Source organism: Anser brachyrhynchus (genome assembly GCF_964034855.1).
Source record: "Anser brachyrhynchus genome assembly, chromosome: 2".
Classification (NCBI taxonomy): domain Eukaryota; kingdom Metazoa; phylum Chordata; class Aves; order Anseriformes; family Anatidae; genus Anser; species Anser brachyrhynchus.
The window spans coordinates 15134224-15151947 of record NC_137695.1 but is presented as its reverse complement, the minus strand read 5'-3'; the positions used below and the strand labels follow the sequence as shown (position 1 = coordinate 15151947).

At 39.5% G+C, this 17724-nt stretch overlaps 1 protein-coding gene across 12 annotated transcripts in view; it reads right to left on the bottom strand.

Annotated features, from left to right (window-relative positions):
- Nucleotides 1-17724, bottom strand: part of PARD3 (par-3 family cell polarity regulator) — a 445998-nt gene that overhangs the window by 256935 nt on the left and 171339 nt on the right. For all 12 annotated transcript variants that reach the window (XM_080583461.1, XM_080583469.1, XM_080583467.1 and 9 more), the window contains one exon: nt 12713-12891. In XM_080583461.1, the coding sequence (XP_080439587.1) occupies nt 12713-12891 (179 nt within the window). The remainder of the gene's footprint in view (nt 1-12712; nt 12892-17724) is intronic.

Sequence of the window (17724 nt, the reverse complement as noted above, 5' to 3'; positions counted from 1 at the left end):
AAAGTTACTCAGCAATTTTTCTGGAAGAGATGTGGTCCCCGTGACTTCTTGTGCTCTGCAGCACAGCTCAGAGACCAGTCAAACCAGCATTATCAGCATGTGACAAAATACTTTACCAGGGTTTGAATCACACACAGAGCCAAAAAGTAAAACAACAGAAAAACAACCTGCTGTAGATAAGAATGACACTTGCTTCTTTGTTGTGGCCAAAAGCTATCTGTGTTCTCTGCTGGTGGTGGCACTACTGCAAGAAGGGAGCTGGACCAGGAGCCCAGGGAGCTTCGCTTCTAACCCTGCTGCTCGCAGTCCTGCCACCTGCACAACAAGACCTCCAGATGCTGCTGGCAGCCTGGAATCCCATCTGCGTGGAGATCTCCATTGCTGCTACTGACAGACTTCATTCAAAGATAGCAATGGGAATGAGTGTTGGGGCCCATTCTCTTTGGTATCTTTATTGATAGTTTGGACAAGGGAATTGAGTGCACCCTCATTAAGTTTACAGATGACACCAAGTTGGAGGGTAGTGTCGATCTGCCGGAGGGTAGTAAGGCCCTGCAGAGGGACCTGGACAGGTTGGATCGACGGGCAGAGGCCAATGGGATGAGGTTCAACATGGCTAAGTGCCAGGTCCTGCACTTTGGTGACAACAACCCCATGTAGCACTATAGGCTTGGGGCAGAGCAGCTCGAAAGCTGTACTGAGGAAAAGGATCTGGGGGTGCTGACTGATGCTCGCCTGAACATGAGCCAGCAGTGTGCCCAGGTGGTCAAGAAGGTCAACGGCATCCTGGCTTGCGTCAGGAATAGTGCAGCCAGCAGGACCGGGGAGGTGATTGTCCCCCTGTACTCTGCTCTGGTGAGGCCGCACCTCGAGTGCTGTGTTCAGTCTTGGGCCCCTCGCTACAGGAAGGACATCGAGGCCCTGGAGCGTGTCCAGAGAAGGGCTACGAAGCTGGTGAAGGGCCCGGAGCACAAGTCCTCTGAGAAGCAGCTGAGGAACTGGGGTTGTTTAGTCTGAAAAAGAGGTGGCTGAGGGGAGACCTCATTGCTCTCTACAACTACCTGAAAGGAAGGTGTGGGGAGCTGGGGGTCGGCCTCTTAGATAGCTAGTGATAGGACTAGAGGGAATGGCCTCAAGTTGCACCAGGGGAGCTTTAGGTTGGAAATTAAGAGATATTTCTTACCAGAAAGAGTAGTCAGGCACTGGAAAGGGGTTGCCCAGGGAGGTGGTGGCGTCACTGTCCCTGGGGGTGTTCAAGGAAAGGTTGGACGTGGTGGTTAGGGACTTGGTTTAGTGGGTGACGGTGGTAGGGGGATGGTTGGACCAGATGATCTTGGAGGCCTTTTCCAACCTTAATGGTTCTATGAACTATAGTGGTGGAAGTGAAAAACACATAGCTGCAGCTTAGACATTAGGACTTACTGAACAAGCTGCAATGCTGTTTGCTATTTAAAGGAAACAAACAAACATATATATGTTGTAGAATATGCAAACAAATAACCCGGAAAGCTTTCCTTCTATTCAGCATGATTTGGCATTAGCATGCCCGCTCCAAACATCCAACTGGGAAAGGTATGTGTCGTTTTTAACTTCAATACCATAAAGAGAAAGATTTTATGGTGCAGAAGCCATCAGGGTCACGCAGGGAATTCTCATTTCTACTGGAGCTGCAGCTGGAAGCCCTCCTGAGACTGGTACTGACACGCATCATCAGTTACAATTAAATGCTGTAATTTTTAAAAAAAAAAGTTCTTTACCAAACATCTTTGGGGACCGTGGGCCATGGCAGGTTTATGATGTTTGAAATGGAAATTGATCAGTATAACACTAAAAGTGTCAAATCACCATATTGCCACTATACTTAATAGTAGCATTTTGCAGTATTTTTAATGAGGATATACAATCTAACTCCTTAAGATTTAGTTCAGCATGGTGTCCCTGCAGGGCTTTGCTGGAGGCTTGGGTGAAAGGGGACAGAAGTGAAGCGATTTTGTTGTACTTTTAATTTCAGATGATTTGAAATATATAACAAGCTCCTCATCAAAGACTCCACAGCTTGTAGATGAAATGATGCATTAGTATGATCCATGTACTCTAATTACTAGCTGTCAGTGCATAAACTCATTAGTGATTTTAACCTGCAGTTGTACCACTAAAGAATTCCAACATTACTAACCCAACAAGAAAGTCCTTCACACCATACAGTGCCTTGTCCATGCCTGTTACCTCATTTGCGACTACACCACTTTCCAAACAGCAAAGAGTGGGGTTTTCTTCTTTACTTTTGCATCCTGTATCTCTAATGTAAAGTGTAGTGAATTTTTGGTAGTTTCTCTTACTACTAGACAGCAATACTACAGGAGTGAAACAGATTGAAGACCTCTCTTCATGGCAATTCTCTCAAAGGAGACCCAAAAATCTCAACCAAGTTTTCTCTTTAACTATTTCTACAGCAAGTTATCCACCTCCCGTTCAGGAGCTTCACTAAGAGAAACCATTTGGGGCACTTGAAAATTTTTAGCTATATCTTTTTTCTTGTATGCTGCACCTTTTGGAGACGGGTTTTTGTTTGTTTGCTTTTGATACCTTGTGATGGCCTCAGACTGTGGCCATATTTCCATGTTGATGAGAGACGAGACTTTGCTTCATCTTTTGAGGTTACCATTTCATTTGATCAACTTTGGACAAGTAAATGTCTGTAAATATATTTATTGGTTGAATCACTATAAAAGCTGTTCTTTCTTTTTATGCTCCACTGTGTCCATGCTAGACCCTGGACAGTTTGGTGTCACACTTGGACAGGACTGTAAAAGCTGCAATTAACAAAACACTCATGTAATTAATTTAAATACAGCTCTGATACAAACATCTGTTTACTAATTCAGTAATATACATATATACTCATTTTCAATGCTGTCTGAAGATCCAGTAAACAGACTCCTGTGTGGTGTTTTTTTTTTTTTGGTTGGTTGGTTGGGTTTGTTTGTTTGTGGACTTTAAAGAAATAAATGAGGAATAAAACCAACTGGTCCCCATTTCTTAAAAATGTCTATTTTTAAACACGTCTATTTTCCAGGGAAAATACATTATATATGGGAAATTAATTAACCCAGTAGATGTGATGTACTTACAGAAATTCACAATAAAAAATACTTCTTACCTAGAGATCAGATTTGGATTCAATCTCTCTATTCATGAGCAGCTTTTTTTTATCAACAAATTGTACCAGATTTCAACAGTTTACCTGAGAAGGAACTGTACCAGTCACTAAATAAGTAACTCTTTATAAACATTTGTATATCTTAAGAAACTGACACTACCACTTGGGTGATTTTCCTTTCCCTCTCAGAAGATTCAGTTTATTTATCACTCTACAGTTTAGTTTCAAAGCTAGCTTTGTTTGCTGTATATTGAAGAACATGACCTCAGAAGCTACAATAATCTAGATACAGCCCAGCCAAATGCATATAACAAGAATCCAGTCCCAATCACCAAGTAAGTATCAGGAGCATCTAATCTTAGGCCATTCCTAGGAGTAAAGAGAGGACTCCTGTATTAAAGAATTATCTCATATTTGTGCCTCCTTTTAACTCCAACCTGCAACATGGATCACTTCCAGCAACTGGTAAAAACTGTCTTAGGATGCAGAAGATGCATATCTAATACTCCAACACAGAACACAGTCATTTGTATTCCATGTTATAATGGAAACAGACGTGAAGAATGACAACCCCATAGTCATTTTGATGCCTTTAGAAAATCTAGAAAGACCTGTCTTCAGAAATGACCCCTTCTATGGATCTGTAAAAAGAAATAATTTATTATGTGTTGACAATAGCTCATTAGATGCCAATGAGGAGAAAGACAATTTAAAAGCCAATGTTATGCTTAAGTTTTATCATCATATGTTCAGAAATTTCCAAAGTTGTGCAACTCCAATTCATATATTCCATGTTATACCTTGATTGACAATCAAGGCCTTACCTGAAGAAAAAGCATTATGTAGGGGCCACAACGAACGGAGAGTTTTCTGTACATGTGGTGCTACATGTAGCTATTCAGTGTCAAAGAACATGGGCTAAATTAAGAGTAGACTAAGAACTGTGACACTGCCTATCCAAATCATTCTGTTGATCTCTCTTGTTTACAAAGGAAAACAAAAATGTCACAATCTTTGCATGTACACATGCAAAAACAAAACTTACCATGCAGTGTATATTGTTTTTTCTCAGACTGAGGGACAGGAAAAAAAGCTTCCTCTTCAATTCACTCATTACTTGTTAATCTCACAATAAAACCTCATGAGAGATTGGCTAAACAACCAAAATAACATATGGCAGTTGATATTCTGTAATTATAATTCTGAAGCTGGATTTTATTTCTGTAAGCTTCTTGAAACAACACTAAAAAGGCATCGCTTTCCATAGCGTCATTTTAAAGAAAAACAAATGAATCAGTTAACTTAAAATGCCAAGAAGCTACAGTTCTGATTCCTGTACACATTATACTTTCTAAGCAGTTTCCCTTTCCATTTTTTTTCCACAACAGTGAAATATTCTCTTAGACCAATTGTAGAACATCTAGAAGGTGTCCTTTAAGAAAAATAAATCACTTAGGTCTTTGTGACTTCTTTTAAAGTCAGTAAAATTATGTCCAAAATATTTATTTTTTTTAAAAAAAGGAGCTGAAGCTGATTTATAGTCCCCTCCCAAGTTGCAATTCCAATTGGCCTATACAAGAATATCTGTAAGATCAGACCTCCTCTTTTGAAATTTTCTTGACTCAGTCAATCCCCACCTCATTTTGCTGTGCTGCTTTAAAGGGTTCTAAATAGTTGTTTATGTCCAGCTATTTATGAATCTATACACTTATTTATATGCAATAATGGAATTATGCACAGTCCTGACATTTTCACTGATATTTGATTTTGTACCCAAATTCATACAATGCTTTACGTCAATTTGGATTCAGTGAAACAGCATTTGTAAAGCTGTTTATCTTAATGTTAACATCCCTTCATTTCATTCCTTGGGAGAGCCAAGAAATTAAATTCCAGGAAGGGGAAAAAAGCTGGCAATTAAGTAATTTCAAAAGTATGCTTTGAATATAGGATTTAACAAATAGGATTTTAATATTAAATATATTTGGAGAGTTAAGGGAGACAGGAAGCAGCAAGGCACAGGAAACTTCACAAGAATCTTATATTTAGATCTTGAAATTAAGAATATCTTATAAACCACCTGCATTATCCTTGTAAGTGTAGGTAAATGCTTTCAGGTGGCCATACCTCTAAAATAAGCATTTGAAAGTAGCTTCCACCAGCTGTTTTTATGTTTAGAAAATTGTATCTGCATGACTGAAAACATGGGTGAGGGGGATAAGAGAACCATTCTGTCTTCTCAGGCTAACGAAACTTAATTTTTCTTTCTTCCTTACCTCAAGGAAGGACAGCGCCTTACGGGCCGAGCCCCGGAGGCAGCGCCCCAGGCAGCAGCAAGGCCCGAAGGCAGCAGCCGTGCCCTCACCACGCCGCCACCAGTGTCCCCTCCAGCCCAGCCAGCCCTTACCAAAATCAGCCCCGTGTTCTGCATTTAACAACAGCAACAGGGGGCTCAGCGGGGCTCCCCGGACAGCTCTCAGCTGTGAAGGAAGCAGTTGGCTCAGCCGACTTGCAAATTCATTTCAGACCTTGGCCAGACTCCTTCCCAAGGGCTTTACCAAGACAGGACAAGCAGCATCTGTTTCGGCCCCAAATTCAGTCATGACAGAACTAAGCCCAGCAGGTAATGAGGTTTTCCTGGTTTTAAAGGAAAGTTCATCATCTTCTTCCCAATCACACTGCCCCTTTATTGGTTCCATGGACAGTGAATTTCAGCCTGAGAAATTTGCTTGTTTTCTTGTGTGACTAGTACTCATTACAAAATGACATAAACGCATTTAAAAATACAACAAACACGGCAAAAAAAAAAGGCTGGAATAATCATTGCTGACGCCACTCAGACTCACATTAGGGCACTGCAGGAAAGCCCAGCCTGCTGCGTGGCTTCTACTGCCCGTGCAACTGCCTGCCTGCTCGTTCAGCCAAAACCCAGGCCTGCTCTGCACCAATGCACAGCCTTGGTACCACGGAAACAAGGCAGACGGACAAATATATGAATATGCATCTGCGGAAACTCTTGAAACACAAGTGTGTACTGCAAATGCAGTGTAAATACACTGCTCTGGGTTATGGTTAAATAGACGAAAACAGGTCAAAACCCAGATCCAACTACTGCCAATGAAATCCTATGTGCTTTTCTAATCTTAACAAAATCAGTACACCTGAACATCCAGCATCATTTTCTTTTTTTCTTTCCTTAAATTATTCAATTTTTTATCAGGCTACTCTTACATGCCCATGTATTTTTGGTCTCAAACCCAGGGAGAGATATAGTAACGATTTTTATTTAAAAAAAAAAAAAAGAGGTGAACATTTAAACATGGGATTTACAAGTACACGTACACTTAGCTGACTGGCAGAGGAAAAGTCAGCCATTCATTCCAACTTAAATTTCCCTGTACCATGTACTTGCAAAGTCTGTGCCTTTCACCGTCTCTCCAAGAGGTGCTGTACACCAGCACCACCAAAGTGAAAAGACAAACATCCCATGCACCTTCCACTACACCTCCATCACCAGAAGACACTTGCTCACCCAGACCCTCCTTGGCACTCCCAGCCCATGATGCAGCACCATGTCCTCTCACCTACGGACCAGACATCGCTCACCCAGACACTGCTCACCTGTCACACAGACAGAGGGATGGGGTAGCCCAGCACTGGGAGAGAAAGACATATTCTTCCTGCCTCACTGATGAAGAACGAAGATTGAGAGTAATCAACACACTTGCTCAACTTCAGAGTGGATGTGCAAAAAACCCATCAGTTCTCAGACCTCTTTAGCACCCTGTGCCAATAATCCATCTCTTTTGGGAAACAGAGAGGAAATTTGATAGACGGGTTTCCACAAGTGGATGTCTCACAGGAAAAAAAAAAAAGAAAAAGAAAAAAAAAGGTAAAAGAACAAGAGATGGAGAAAATTGTAACTTTGGATTGGTTGCTTTTGTTGTTGGCTTTTCCCCTGCTTCTTAACAAGTCTGGTCATGACTGACTTTTGGATCCAAATAGCTGAATCCTGCCTGTGTACACAGTACTCGACAAACAGCAGAGCACAGCATCAAGTGATACACGCTGTCTGTTATCTCCCTGTGCACCAGGCAAAGATTTTTCATTTTTTATCTCCCATTTCCAACACACTGCTGATGGTGAGAAATACTGTATTTGTTTTCATATTTTGGAAGTAATGAATGCTGAGTTTTTCCATAGAGATTTTAATTTTTATTGTACTAAAATATCACTAGCTGCTCTGTATAGAAAGCCAGACTCTTCTCAGTGGTAACAAGAGGCAGCAGGCACGTACTGAAGTACAAGTCATTATGCAAGAGTGATCGAATGCTGGAGAAGCTTGCCCAGAGAAGTGGTGCAGGCTGCATCCTTGGAGACACGTATACTCAAAACCCAACTGGACACGAACCTGAGCAACCTGCTCTGGTGATGCTCCTCTGAGCAGAGCAGTTGGACAAGAAGATCTCCAGAGGTACCTTCAACCTCAGCGGTTCTGTGGTTCTATGAAAGTCATGAATTTTACACATTACCCAGGACAAAAATAACACTTACTATGTTTATTTTGTATTGCACTGTCTAAGTACGTTTCCTCTAAACTATTTCATCATCATGTGACAAGCTGCCAGCAATGATTTTCTATCACAAAGAAAGAAAACTGGTGCATATAACTTTTGTTGTTTAAATACCCATCCATCTCTCTCCCATAGCAACATTTTGTTGCATTAAAACACTTATATCAGCATTTGTAAATGGCTCTCATTTTCCTTTCCTCTTACACTATATGCAATCACAACTGAAATGACAAAACCTGTAAATGTCTGACCAAAAAGAAATGAGCTTGTTCCCACAATGATGCCCAGTCTTTTAGTCCAGTTTTCACTAGTCAGTCTAATGAATTTCCAGTCTGCGATTCAGATTCCCTGGCTATAAAATGAAACTCATGCATGCTGTTTTAATATAGAGCTCTGAGTTACAGTTCAATTCTCTGAGTTACAGTTCAAATATATTGAAATACCATGTCTTTAGTGACAGCGATAGAGCAAACTTCACTAAGCCAGCTTTGAAAAGACTCAAAGCTAAACGAAACGAGTTTTCACTTTGAATCTGATGGCACACCATTGGATGTACCATTTTTATATGGTATATACATCTCCTATAATGCGTGCATGCTTTTCTCCTATCTAGACATACTTCGTTACAGAAATACATGTTTATACTCTGTTTACAAAGAGAATTAGAAAGCATTGCATCTTTCACATAAATGAAAAAATGCAATCCAACAATGTGAATATTATCTGTCCCAGCCCAATAGGAACAGTAAAAATACCTACAAGAGGAGACGGTGAGAGACACAATGCTTTACAGGTAAGGGATTTGACACTGTGTGAGACTTAGATCACTCTCATATGGCAACAGAATTTTCCTCTGCAGTTTACAGAGCCCCAAAAGACAAGGCTTCCAAGCAGGAGGAATGCACATCCTAAAACAGTTATTCCTACAAGGCATGGCTGTTCTCAAACTCATCATACATACATGGAAAGCCTATTCAAACAAACAAAAAATAAAAAAGCCCAGCTGATGACTAAATGGCACAGGCAAAAACGGAAAAAAATTATGTGCCGAGTATACTCAGCTATGTGGTTGCTGCTGATGATCCACCCTGCAGAGCATGTTGCGTGCCATTTGCTTTGCTCCAGGTGGGTGAATCCAGGAGCGAGAGAGGCACAGAAGCCCAGGCACAGTCATTTTTCTCTCTCATTGCTCTCTCTTGAGTTCTCTTTCATAGTGCACATTTTCACCTCTTTATGCTATAGCAATGCTGTTATCTCTGATGCAACAATATATGAATCAAACTCAGAAAAGTCACAGAGTGAAAATTTTCATAAGCCAGGTAGCCATGATATACCCCTGTACTAAGCAAGGCAGGTTAACTAGATAAGCCTTGCCTACTTCCAAGAAGCAGGATCCAAGCAGATAACTGATTTGTATTTATATGCAATGTATCTGGCTGTTGCATTTATATGTCCTTCCTGTGCACTAACACAAACATCTAAGGAAAAGGAAACCCGATTTTCATTACTGCAGCTCACACATTTTAAGTGCAGCTCGTTAAGCCAATAGTCTTTGGTACTGCATTATTAAGATTGTGATCCAAATTAATGGTTATTCAGAAAACAGCAATATCAAAAAACATTTTACTGTGATGGTAGGAACGACACGTGGTACACTTCAGCTGCATACAATCTGTTGAACTGTACAGTTCAATACAATTCAAACAAAATTACAGCTTGCAAATCAGGTATTACTGCAAGCCTCTGCGAAGATATTTTTACTAAGAGATTTCTTGTTTCATTAGAATGGCTCAAGGAAGCAAGAGACGTGATTAAGTCAAGCCTTGAATCATTATGGAATATGGATATGTCTCACACACAAAAATGTATTTGAGAGTGATTTTAATATTTAGTTTTAAAAGAATCTTGAGAAGAGAATTTACCTAAGAAAGTGGTTGATAATCATGAGCCAACTTTGCGAATGTCTGCACAGATGAGGAGCCCTAATCATTTGGTTGAGACCACTCAGGACAAGGCCACAGAAGGAAGAGGTCAGGAACTACCTATCTGAGTACAGTCACCAACAGAACAGTAATTTTTAAATAATCAAGAATAATGATAATTTTTCAAATACATAAGTACTTTGGGACAGAGAACATCAACATCTGGTTTCAAGCTGCTCTTAAAAGACCTAAGTACAGGTGAGCGACAGAAAAGGTCGACATTCCACTTCTAAGGAAGCACAGTGTACTGGGACATCATGACTACAAACATGTTTCTTTACAATGAAGTGATACGAAGAACAAACGAGAGCTCAGTTCCACCCTAATACCTAAAGGCACTACTATTTTTTCAATGGGATCCTTCAAACCTCCCACATTTTTCCTCTTTCCAGGTGCCCTTTTCCCTTTTTATTTGCCCAGAACTACTGGCATATGTCCTGGCTCTTCACAGCCTTCAGTGCATGGCAGCACTCCCACCCCCTTCATTTCATCTAATCTTGAGCATCTGCCCATTTTCCTGCCATTCCAAATTGTTCTTACCCAAAATGAAATAAACACCAATGAGTCTTCTCTCACTTGCCCCTGAGAAATAAATCCCTTCTGCCAGATACATGCAGCCTCCCTTTGCTAATTCCTCTAAAAATTGGACAGGGTTTCTACCTGTCAATTATTTCTCTTTGGAGGTGACGGGCTGAAAGTAATGTCACTTCTTAGAGTCAGTAGGTGGATGAAGCTTTTGGCAACTCTCCCAGAAACCCTTTTCTTGTTTCTGCAAGAGACATACAGATATTGCTGGGGTAAAGTTGCTAATCTACAACTGTGCTGCGAATTTCAGCCCAAGAACATATGTTCTTGTGCTGTCAAGAGAGGGAACTGCAGTGAAAACATTACGTAGTGCCAACCGCCCACAAAAGATATATGGGTGCTCAAGCCCAATGCACAGAGCAGAAAATTAAGATTGTTCTCATTGCTTTGCTTGAAATGTCCGTGTCATCTATAATCAATGAAATAGTCTGGAACAAAGCACAGCCATCTCTTCTTGTTATCTGAGTAGCTGAAGAAAACAATAATGGTGAGGAGTTGCTGCTGTAGTTCAAATAACCTGAACACATTCACAAAAATTCAGTGTTAGTACTTTTGTAAGTGATAGAGAACTTCAAAAATGCACCTTTTAGAATGATAACACAAATTAAACTGTTGCTCATATTTGAGCAAGAAAGGAGAATTATTAACATCAATTCCTATGAGCAATAGGATTCACTATGAAATCTTGACTCACATGACAGAATCAAGATGCTGACAACAGAAATAAACAATCTAGCACAAATTAACTAAGTATTAATTCACAACATATGTTGCACAAGCAATTATTATTCAATTGCAGTTGTTTACTGCATCTTATCTGTTAAAAATAGATCTGCTCTATTTGAAGGATTAATGCATACAGTGTATAAAATAAAAAAGAGTAAAGGAAATGAACAACATCTGTAGCACTAGCTAACCTACATTAGTTCTAAACCATCTTCTTGATTTAATGTTCTCTTGTGCCTACCTTCCCATCACTACATGAGATCATATGAATTCCTTTCCATTTCAGTCACCGTGCTCCAGTAGACAGCAAATATTTTTATGAAAATCAAGAGCAAATACATGATGAACAACTAATGATGCAAGAAGACTAGTGTGAAAGATCAGCTGCTGTTCAATTCTCTCCAATTTCTGCTAACTTCGCACACTCAAATCTGACTATGCTATTTATGTACGGCCCTCTACATTCATGCTTGTGGAGTAATGAAGTACAGTCTCATTATGATTTCAGAAAAATTAAATGAAAATGTTAACACTTCAGAGGGATTAGATTATCACTTTTCTTCTCCAAATCAGAATACTGTAAAATACTTTTCAAAACAACACACACTTCTATACTGCACCAGCACAAGTGACAGAATATATACCTTCACCTACCTGAAATCCTGATCAAGCAGAGACCTAAAGGTACAAGGTTAAACTGAAAACTCTCTAAGAATGCGGACTTTAATGCCTATGAGCACTGTGTCTTTAATGATATTTTTGAAGTAACTAAAAACCCATGGGAGATAGGTGACTTCTTTAGCAGCATGTAAAGATTTCTTTATTTGGGGTTTGGGAGTTCTAGCTGCATCTTTTTAGCTTGTGTTTATACTACACAGAATTAATAACAATAAAGAAAAAAAACTGTAATAAGCTGCCTGTTTTCTGATAGAATCTTATGCTGTGCAGTCAGAATGGCAACTGAAAGTGCAACTTTCTGTAGGGCAACTTTCTGTTGGAAAAAAAAATCCTTTTCAGTTTGTTTTTATGTTACCATCACAATGTTGGGCAATGTAGGGAGCTGCACAAAAGGGAATCTTTCTTACAGCTTCTTTTTTTTTCCAATAATGCACTGAGGAGAGTGCTTCCTACTGACTTCTCCAGCTAGTAAAGCAATTCAGGTAGAGATACTGAAATCATATTGAAAAAATGAAAAAAAAAAAATGAAAGCAAATAATACAGCATTTGCAATTTTTGCTTTGTATTACTTGACTAGTGCCTCAGAAAATGAAAACTAGCATTGCTATGTCAGAAAGACAGAGCCAGAATGGCTGTAGGCATGCAGATTATTCACTGACATTAGGACTTCTGTGGAGATAGAAGAAGTCATTATAGAAACTGCCTATTTGCATTCCAAGAAAATGTGTGACAGTATTTAGGCCCTGCTTAACAGAGTAATGAGTAATCAGAGCTTCAATGGCACTTAATGGCAAAATTAAACATTTGTAACACCTGCTGTGGGTGCCACTGAGGACTTGCTAAGGAGAAGGTACGCATGTGACTGGCACAGTGTTCTGTTGATAATGTGGTTTGTTGGACAAGGTCTGAAAACAAAGGTTTAAACCTGGAGTAGATGAGAGGACAAAACAAGTGAAGATGCATGCACGTTTCTCATTTATTGAATGTAGAGGTGAAAAGAAATATACCTTTCTTTCATGAGTAGTGGGTACGCCAGGGGTGTTCTGCTTGAGGAAGCCTGCTGTCGTGGACCACCTTGTAGGGTTTTTCCGTGAAGGTTCTTCTGAAGAAAAATTTGTATCACTTACAGATGTTGAGAGGCCAATCAGTGCAGGGTCACTACTCCGCCGTACATGAAGAGGCATATCTGAAAAACGAAAGAGACAGTAAATAAACTCTGACTAGATTTAAAATGTTTTTCACATAGGAAAAAATATTTTTTCAAGCTCTGGATGGGTGGTTTTGACCAAATGTGGTTTTGCAGGGTAACCAGTTATTGACCTCAGCATAGTTCCTCAAGGACAAGGTCTGTTTCCTTTAAAACCACAGCCTTGCTGCTTGACCACATGAGAAGAAAACAAGGGCCAAACATAATTCTTTTAACCTTGTACAGCTCTTTGGCTTTATAAGTACAAACATGGTATCGCTACCATCTGTCGGTTGTTGTGTAACATTAAAACAAAAGAACAGCATAAGCTTGAGCAACCAACTAAGGCGACTTAAAGCTATTTTAAAGGACAAGTAGCCAAAGGTCTAAAGAGCCTGATGCCAAAACAAGAAGTGGACTAGGACCACGCTTCCCAGTGTGGGCACTGCCAGCCAGAGCGTGCTTGCAAGGGGTGGCACAGCAGCCTCTGCAGGGAAAGGCAGCTCCTCTCCTTGGAAAATACACTCTCCATGCCTTTCTTAGAACTTAAGGAAGTGACTGGTTTCTGTTCTGCATTATTCCTTCTCCTGACTGTGTCTGGAAGGTCTGTGTTGATTTACCTGGATTCCCTTAGCTTTCCAGCTGGCATGACTGACAGGAGAAAAATATTTCATTAGTAATAAATGGTGCATCAGGCAGGTAGACCAATTGGAAAGAGATAGGGTTTTTTAATATATGTGGAGGTCAAATCAGGTCTGGAAACTTTGATGGCACATTAAAGTTAGTTTCTCTTGAAATACAACTTAATTTTTCCAATTTCATGTATTATCCTACAGCAAATACCCACACATCTACAGTCTTCGTGCCCAAACAGAAGTTTCATTGCCTGCATTTGCGACCTCTTAGCACTCTCCCACTCAACACCAGAATGGAGGTGATGTGATTTATCAGTCTTATTTCTCTTTACTGCTTCACTGAGAACCTTGAATGCAAAGTGAAAAAGGAAAAGGTGAAAACTATGGCACATGAGCAAGCAGAGTCAGTGGGGAAGGCACACTGGCCAACATCTGAGAATGATACCAGGACTACTTTTTAATGCCATGATGAAACACTTCCTGAGGTAGCTGAAGGTTCACGTCACAATACCAGCCAGAAAACACAATGACAGCAGTTGGATAACTGACTACTCTTAAGCTTTATAATACCATTATGTTAAAGCTACATAGAACAACATGAAAATACAAAATCTTATTTTGTATGGCATTATAAAGACACTGAGAAATATAGCAGGTCATGCCACACAGAGAAAATAAATGTGCAAGGAGCTTTTTGGAACAACCAGGACTCGTGCTGCTGAGATATGCACAAGTGGTACACGACAAAACACCAGAACAGTCATTCTATTTCATGTCCAATCTGGTAAATTAGAATAACAGAGAATTAATTAATGTTTTTCCCACTAACACTGTACTATTTCTCTTCCCTTTGAAAATTCTTTTTTTTTTTCATTTTCATAACAAAGACATTCATAAGAGTTAATTTCCAGCAAAGATTTTTTTTTCTTTTATAAATATGTATATACGAGAGTATAATGGAACAAGAAGTAATTAAAAGAATATTTCAGGAAAGATCACGTTAATTATGCAGAAAAGTATTTATGGTCTGAGTCAACTCTACTTAGAATGTGATTACTCAGTATATACTCACAAAACACATAACAGAGGGTTTTTCTTTGATTGCCTTGTCTTCAACTACTTCAAGTTTTATGAAGCAGCTGAAAGCAAAGCCCCTCATTTCCCGCTAGATGATAAACATAATAAAAGTACACTAGCAAATCACCAGAGATCTATATAACAAAGGTGCCACAGCTGTGGTCACAGGCAACAGCACCACAAAGCATAATGAAGTGACCCATTAACAGCGGTGTCTGTGCTGCTGCCTTCGCTCCGAACGGACACTCATTTATTGGATTAGCCTGGTCAAGAAAGTGGGTCTGTAGCATGAGTGGTGCCACTTAAGAAAAATACCAATCTATATTTGTTCCAAGCAGCAGCGCATGCATATTATCCCGTTTGCCTTAGCTACCCACCCTCCATACAACAGGGAATTATCATTTTCAAACATGAGTTCACTTGCTCCTTATGCTCATACATCTATATATAAGCATGGCGATAGCAAAATGTTCTTGTATTTTTACACTCTTTCTTCAAATTACTTGACAAAACAAAAGTTCAGTTCAGTGAACTTCTGTAAGAGGAGAAGCTGAATTGCCAACAAAGAAATAAAGGGAAGAAAATGGAACTCAAGTCAGCACTTCTGGAGAGGAGAGAGCAATTATCACTGCATTGCCTTTTTCTTTGTAGGTAAAACATCACAGTTTGAACCATGCTAAGTGTCAGAGACTTTTCACAACACAGAAAATTAATTATGCAACAGAATTTCCAAATATTAATTTCCCAGAGAAAACATCAATGTGAGATGTTTCTCTAAAAAATTTATTTGCTGCTGAGCCACTTTTAACATGACCCATCTCATTTTATTAAGGTTAGCTACTGAGGTACTTTCAGACATTTATTGAACATTTCTCCGAATCTCCAAAAGAACATTGTTTTGTTAATACAAAGATACAACTTGATCAGCTCTAGTCACTCCTTATGAAAATGGTTCCATGTACAAGGAAATGGAACTTGCGTTACTAACCAAACTTCACAAGAAAGTGAATTATAAAAGATAATCGTTTGGGTGTGCTAGATCTATGCATTTCCAACTTAAATTAGAAGTTTGGGGTTGGTAATTTTTATTTTTATTTTTTATCACTGGAATGGGACAAGTATGTGGAGCTCTAGGGCATGGTCCTTGGCAATGGACAATACTTCACCAGGTATTGATCTAGGAATTAAATCTTATTCATGCTGCGTTAACCACAACTGATAAATACCATCTCCTGTATTCCTCTCTCCAACTCTATTCTGAGAGACTGCTCTAGCTCAGTTTCCATACAGTCCATTAGAACAACAACAAAAAAGAATACATTGAACAGATTTTTCTACCAATATATTGGTGGTTACAATCTTCAGGTTTCTTTAAATTTATAGATTTGAAGACGATATACTTTGAAATATTAAAAGGAAAATCAAAGGAAAGAAACTTAATAATTAAACCACAAGATGAAGTACGCATGGGACCAATGCAATGTCACTGATTTCAGGATGATGGCTGATAGTGTTTGAAGTCTGGGGTTTCTTTGAAGACTGGATAAAACAGCAATGAACTCTAATCACAAGGCTTCAAATTCTCTGTGGCACTAATGCACTGTAAATATTGATTTGCTTCAGCAGCTAAGGTGCCTTTTAAATAAGCACTTGAAATGGTAAATCTAATAATGAATTACAGGAAGTTTTAAAAGTCTAAGAATTAAGGAAAAATTAAATTAAAAATCATGAAAGTCGTCACTAACTCAGTTCTTGAGCCTTATTCAAGGACTTTAAGTATTCAGCAACAAGTCCAACCCCTAGAAGTTGAGAAAGAATTATGTGTGACAGAGAATCCCATTAAGTTATGTATATGGCCACAGTTATGTTAGAAAATGGTTATTTGTAGGATAAATCCAAGCTGGGTAACAAAATGCCCACATTCATAATCAAGAAACTCTGACTGGAAGTCTCATTTTATTAAAAGCAACAGCAGTTTCACTATAAATTATAAAAACAGCCAATATACATTTTATAACCATCTTTAAACGCTAAGAACACAGAGTTGTACCTTTCCTTCCTGCCAGCAATTCCATTTTTATTTTAAAAGGGTCATCACCTTTTCTGATTTTCAAACGTGCTCGCGAGCAAAAGCGTGAGAGGATCTGGCAAATTTCATCCATAAAGCTGACTGCCTCGTCCCGCCTGCAGCCATGCCACGCGAAGGCTGCTGGTCTTTCAGAGGGGAGCATATATATATGTTCCCATATCAATTTCCTCTCAGACAGCAGCTTAGAGGGTATGACTAGAAAAAGATGCGTAGCACGGACAATTTTTCACTGTGAAGATTTCAGCTGATGTTTCAGCTCCTCACGATCACTGGCAGCTTGCAGTTTGGCATGCAGTGAATTTTAAGACATGAAAAATGGGCTTAAGGTCATTTTTGGCCACCTCAAACAGGCTATCAGGCCCAAGACTGAGGAGCAGACCCAAATAGGAATTTTTAATATTATTTTTTTCTTCCCCCCACACACTCAAGAGCTTTCTCTGGGAAAATGATGATTCAGTAAAACCAAAAAAACTCTGTGGGAAAGAGTAGGTTTCAGCAAGGAAGTTTCTCAGGTTAGACAGAGTTTCTTGAAGCGAGCCTGGATGTACATTGTAGGTACATCGAGTTCTGTCATACATGTAAGAGAAATCCTACCTCAGATGCAGAGAGATGCAGAGATCCTACCTCAGCATCAAAAAACTGGTCAGGGGCCGGGAGAAAGAGATTCAACAGTTTTACTGCTTGTGTCACCCATCTGGTTCATCCTACCACCCAAATCCTCATTGGCCTTCAAGAAGAAGGATGAGTTCGGGTCCATGCTGGGGCTGAGGACAGCAGGACTGCTTCTTTAAGCCTGAAGTATTTAAAACTACAAGCTAAGACTTCATCAATATTTAACTGAAATACCTGTTAAAAATATTTAGATTAGCCTTGAGTTTCACACACCAGCACAGTTCCTACAGCGATGGTTCAAATTTCAGTAGGTCCAGTCCAGCTCCTTGTTCCACTCAGCTGGACACAGTGAGAGAAAAACATCTCCTATGACCTTCAAAACCTCAAATCCCCCAAATCTGATCAGCTTTCATTCCTGCA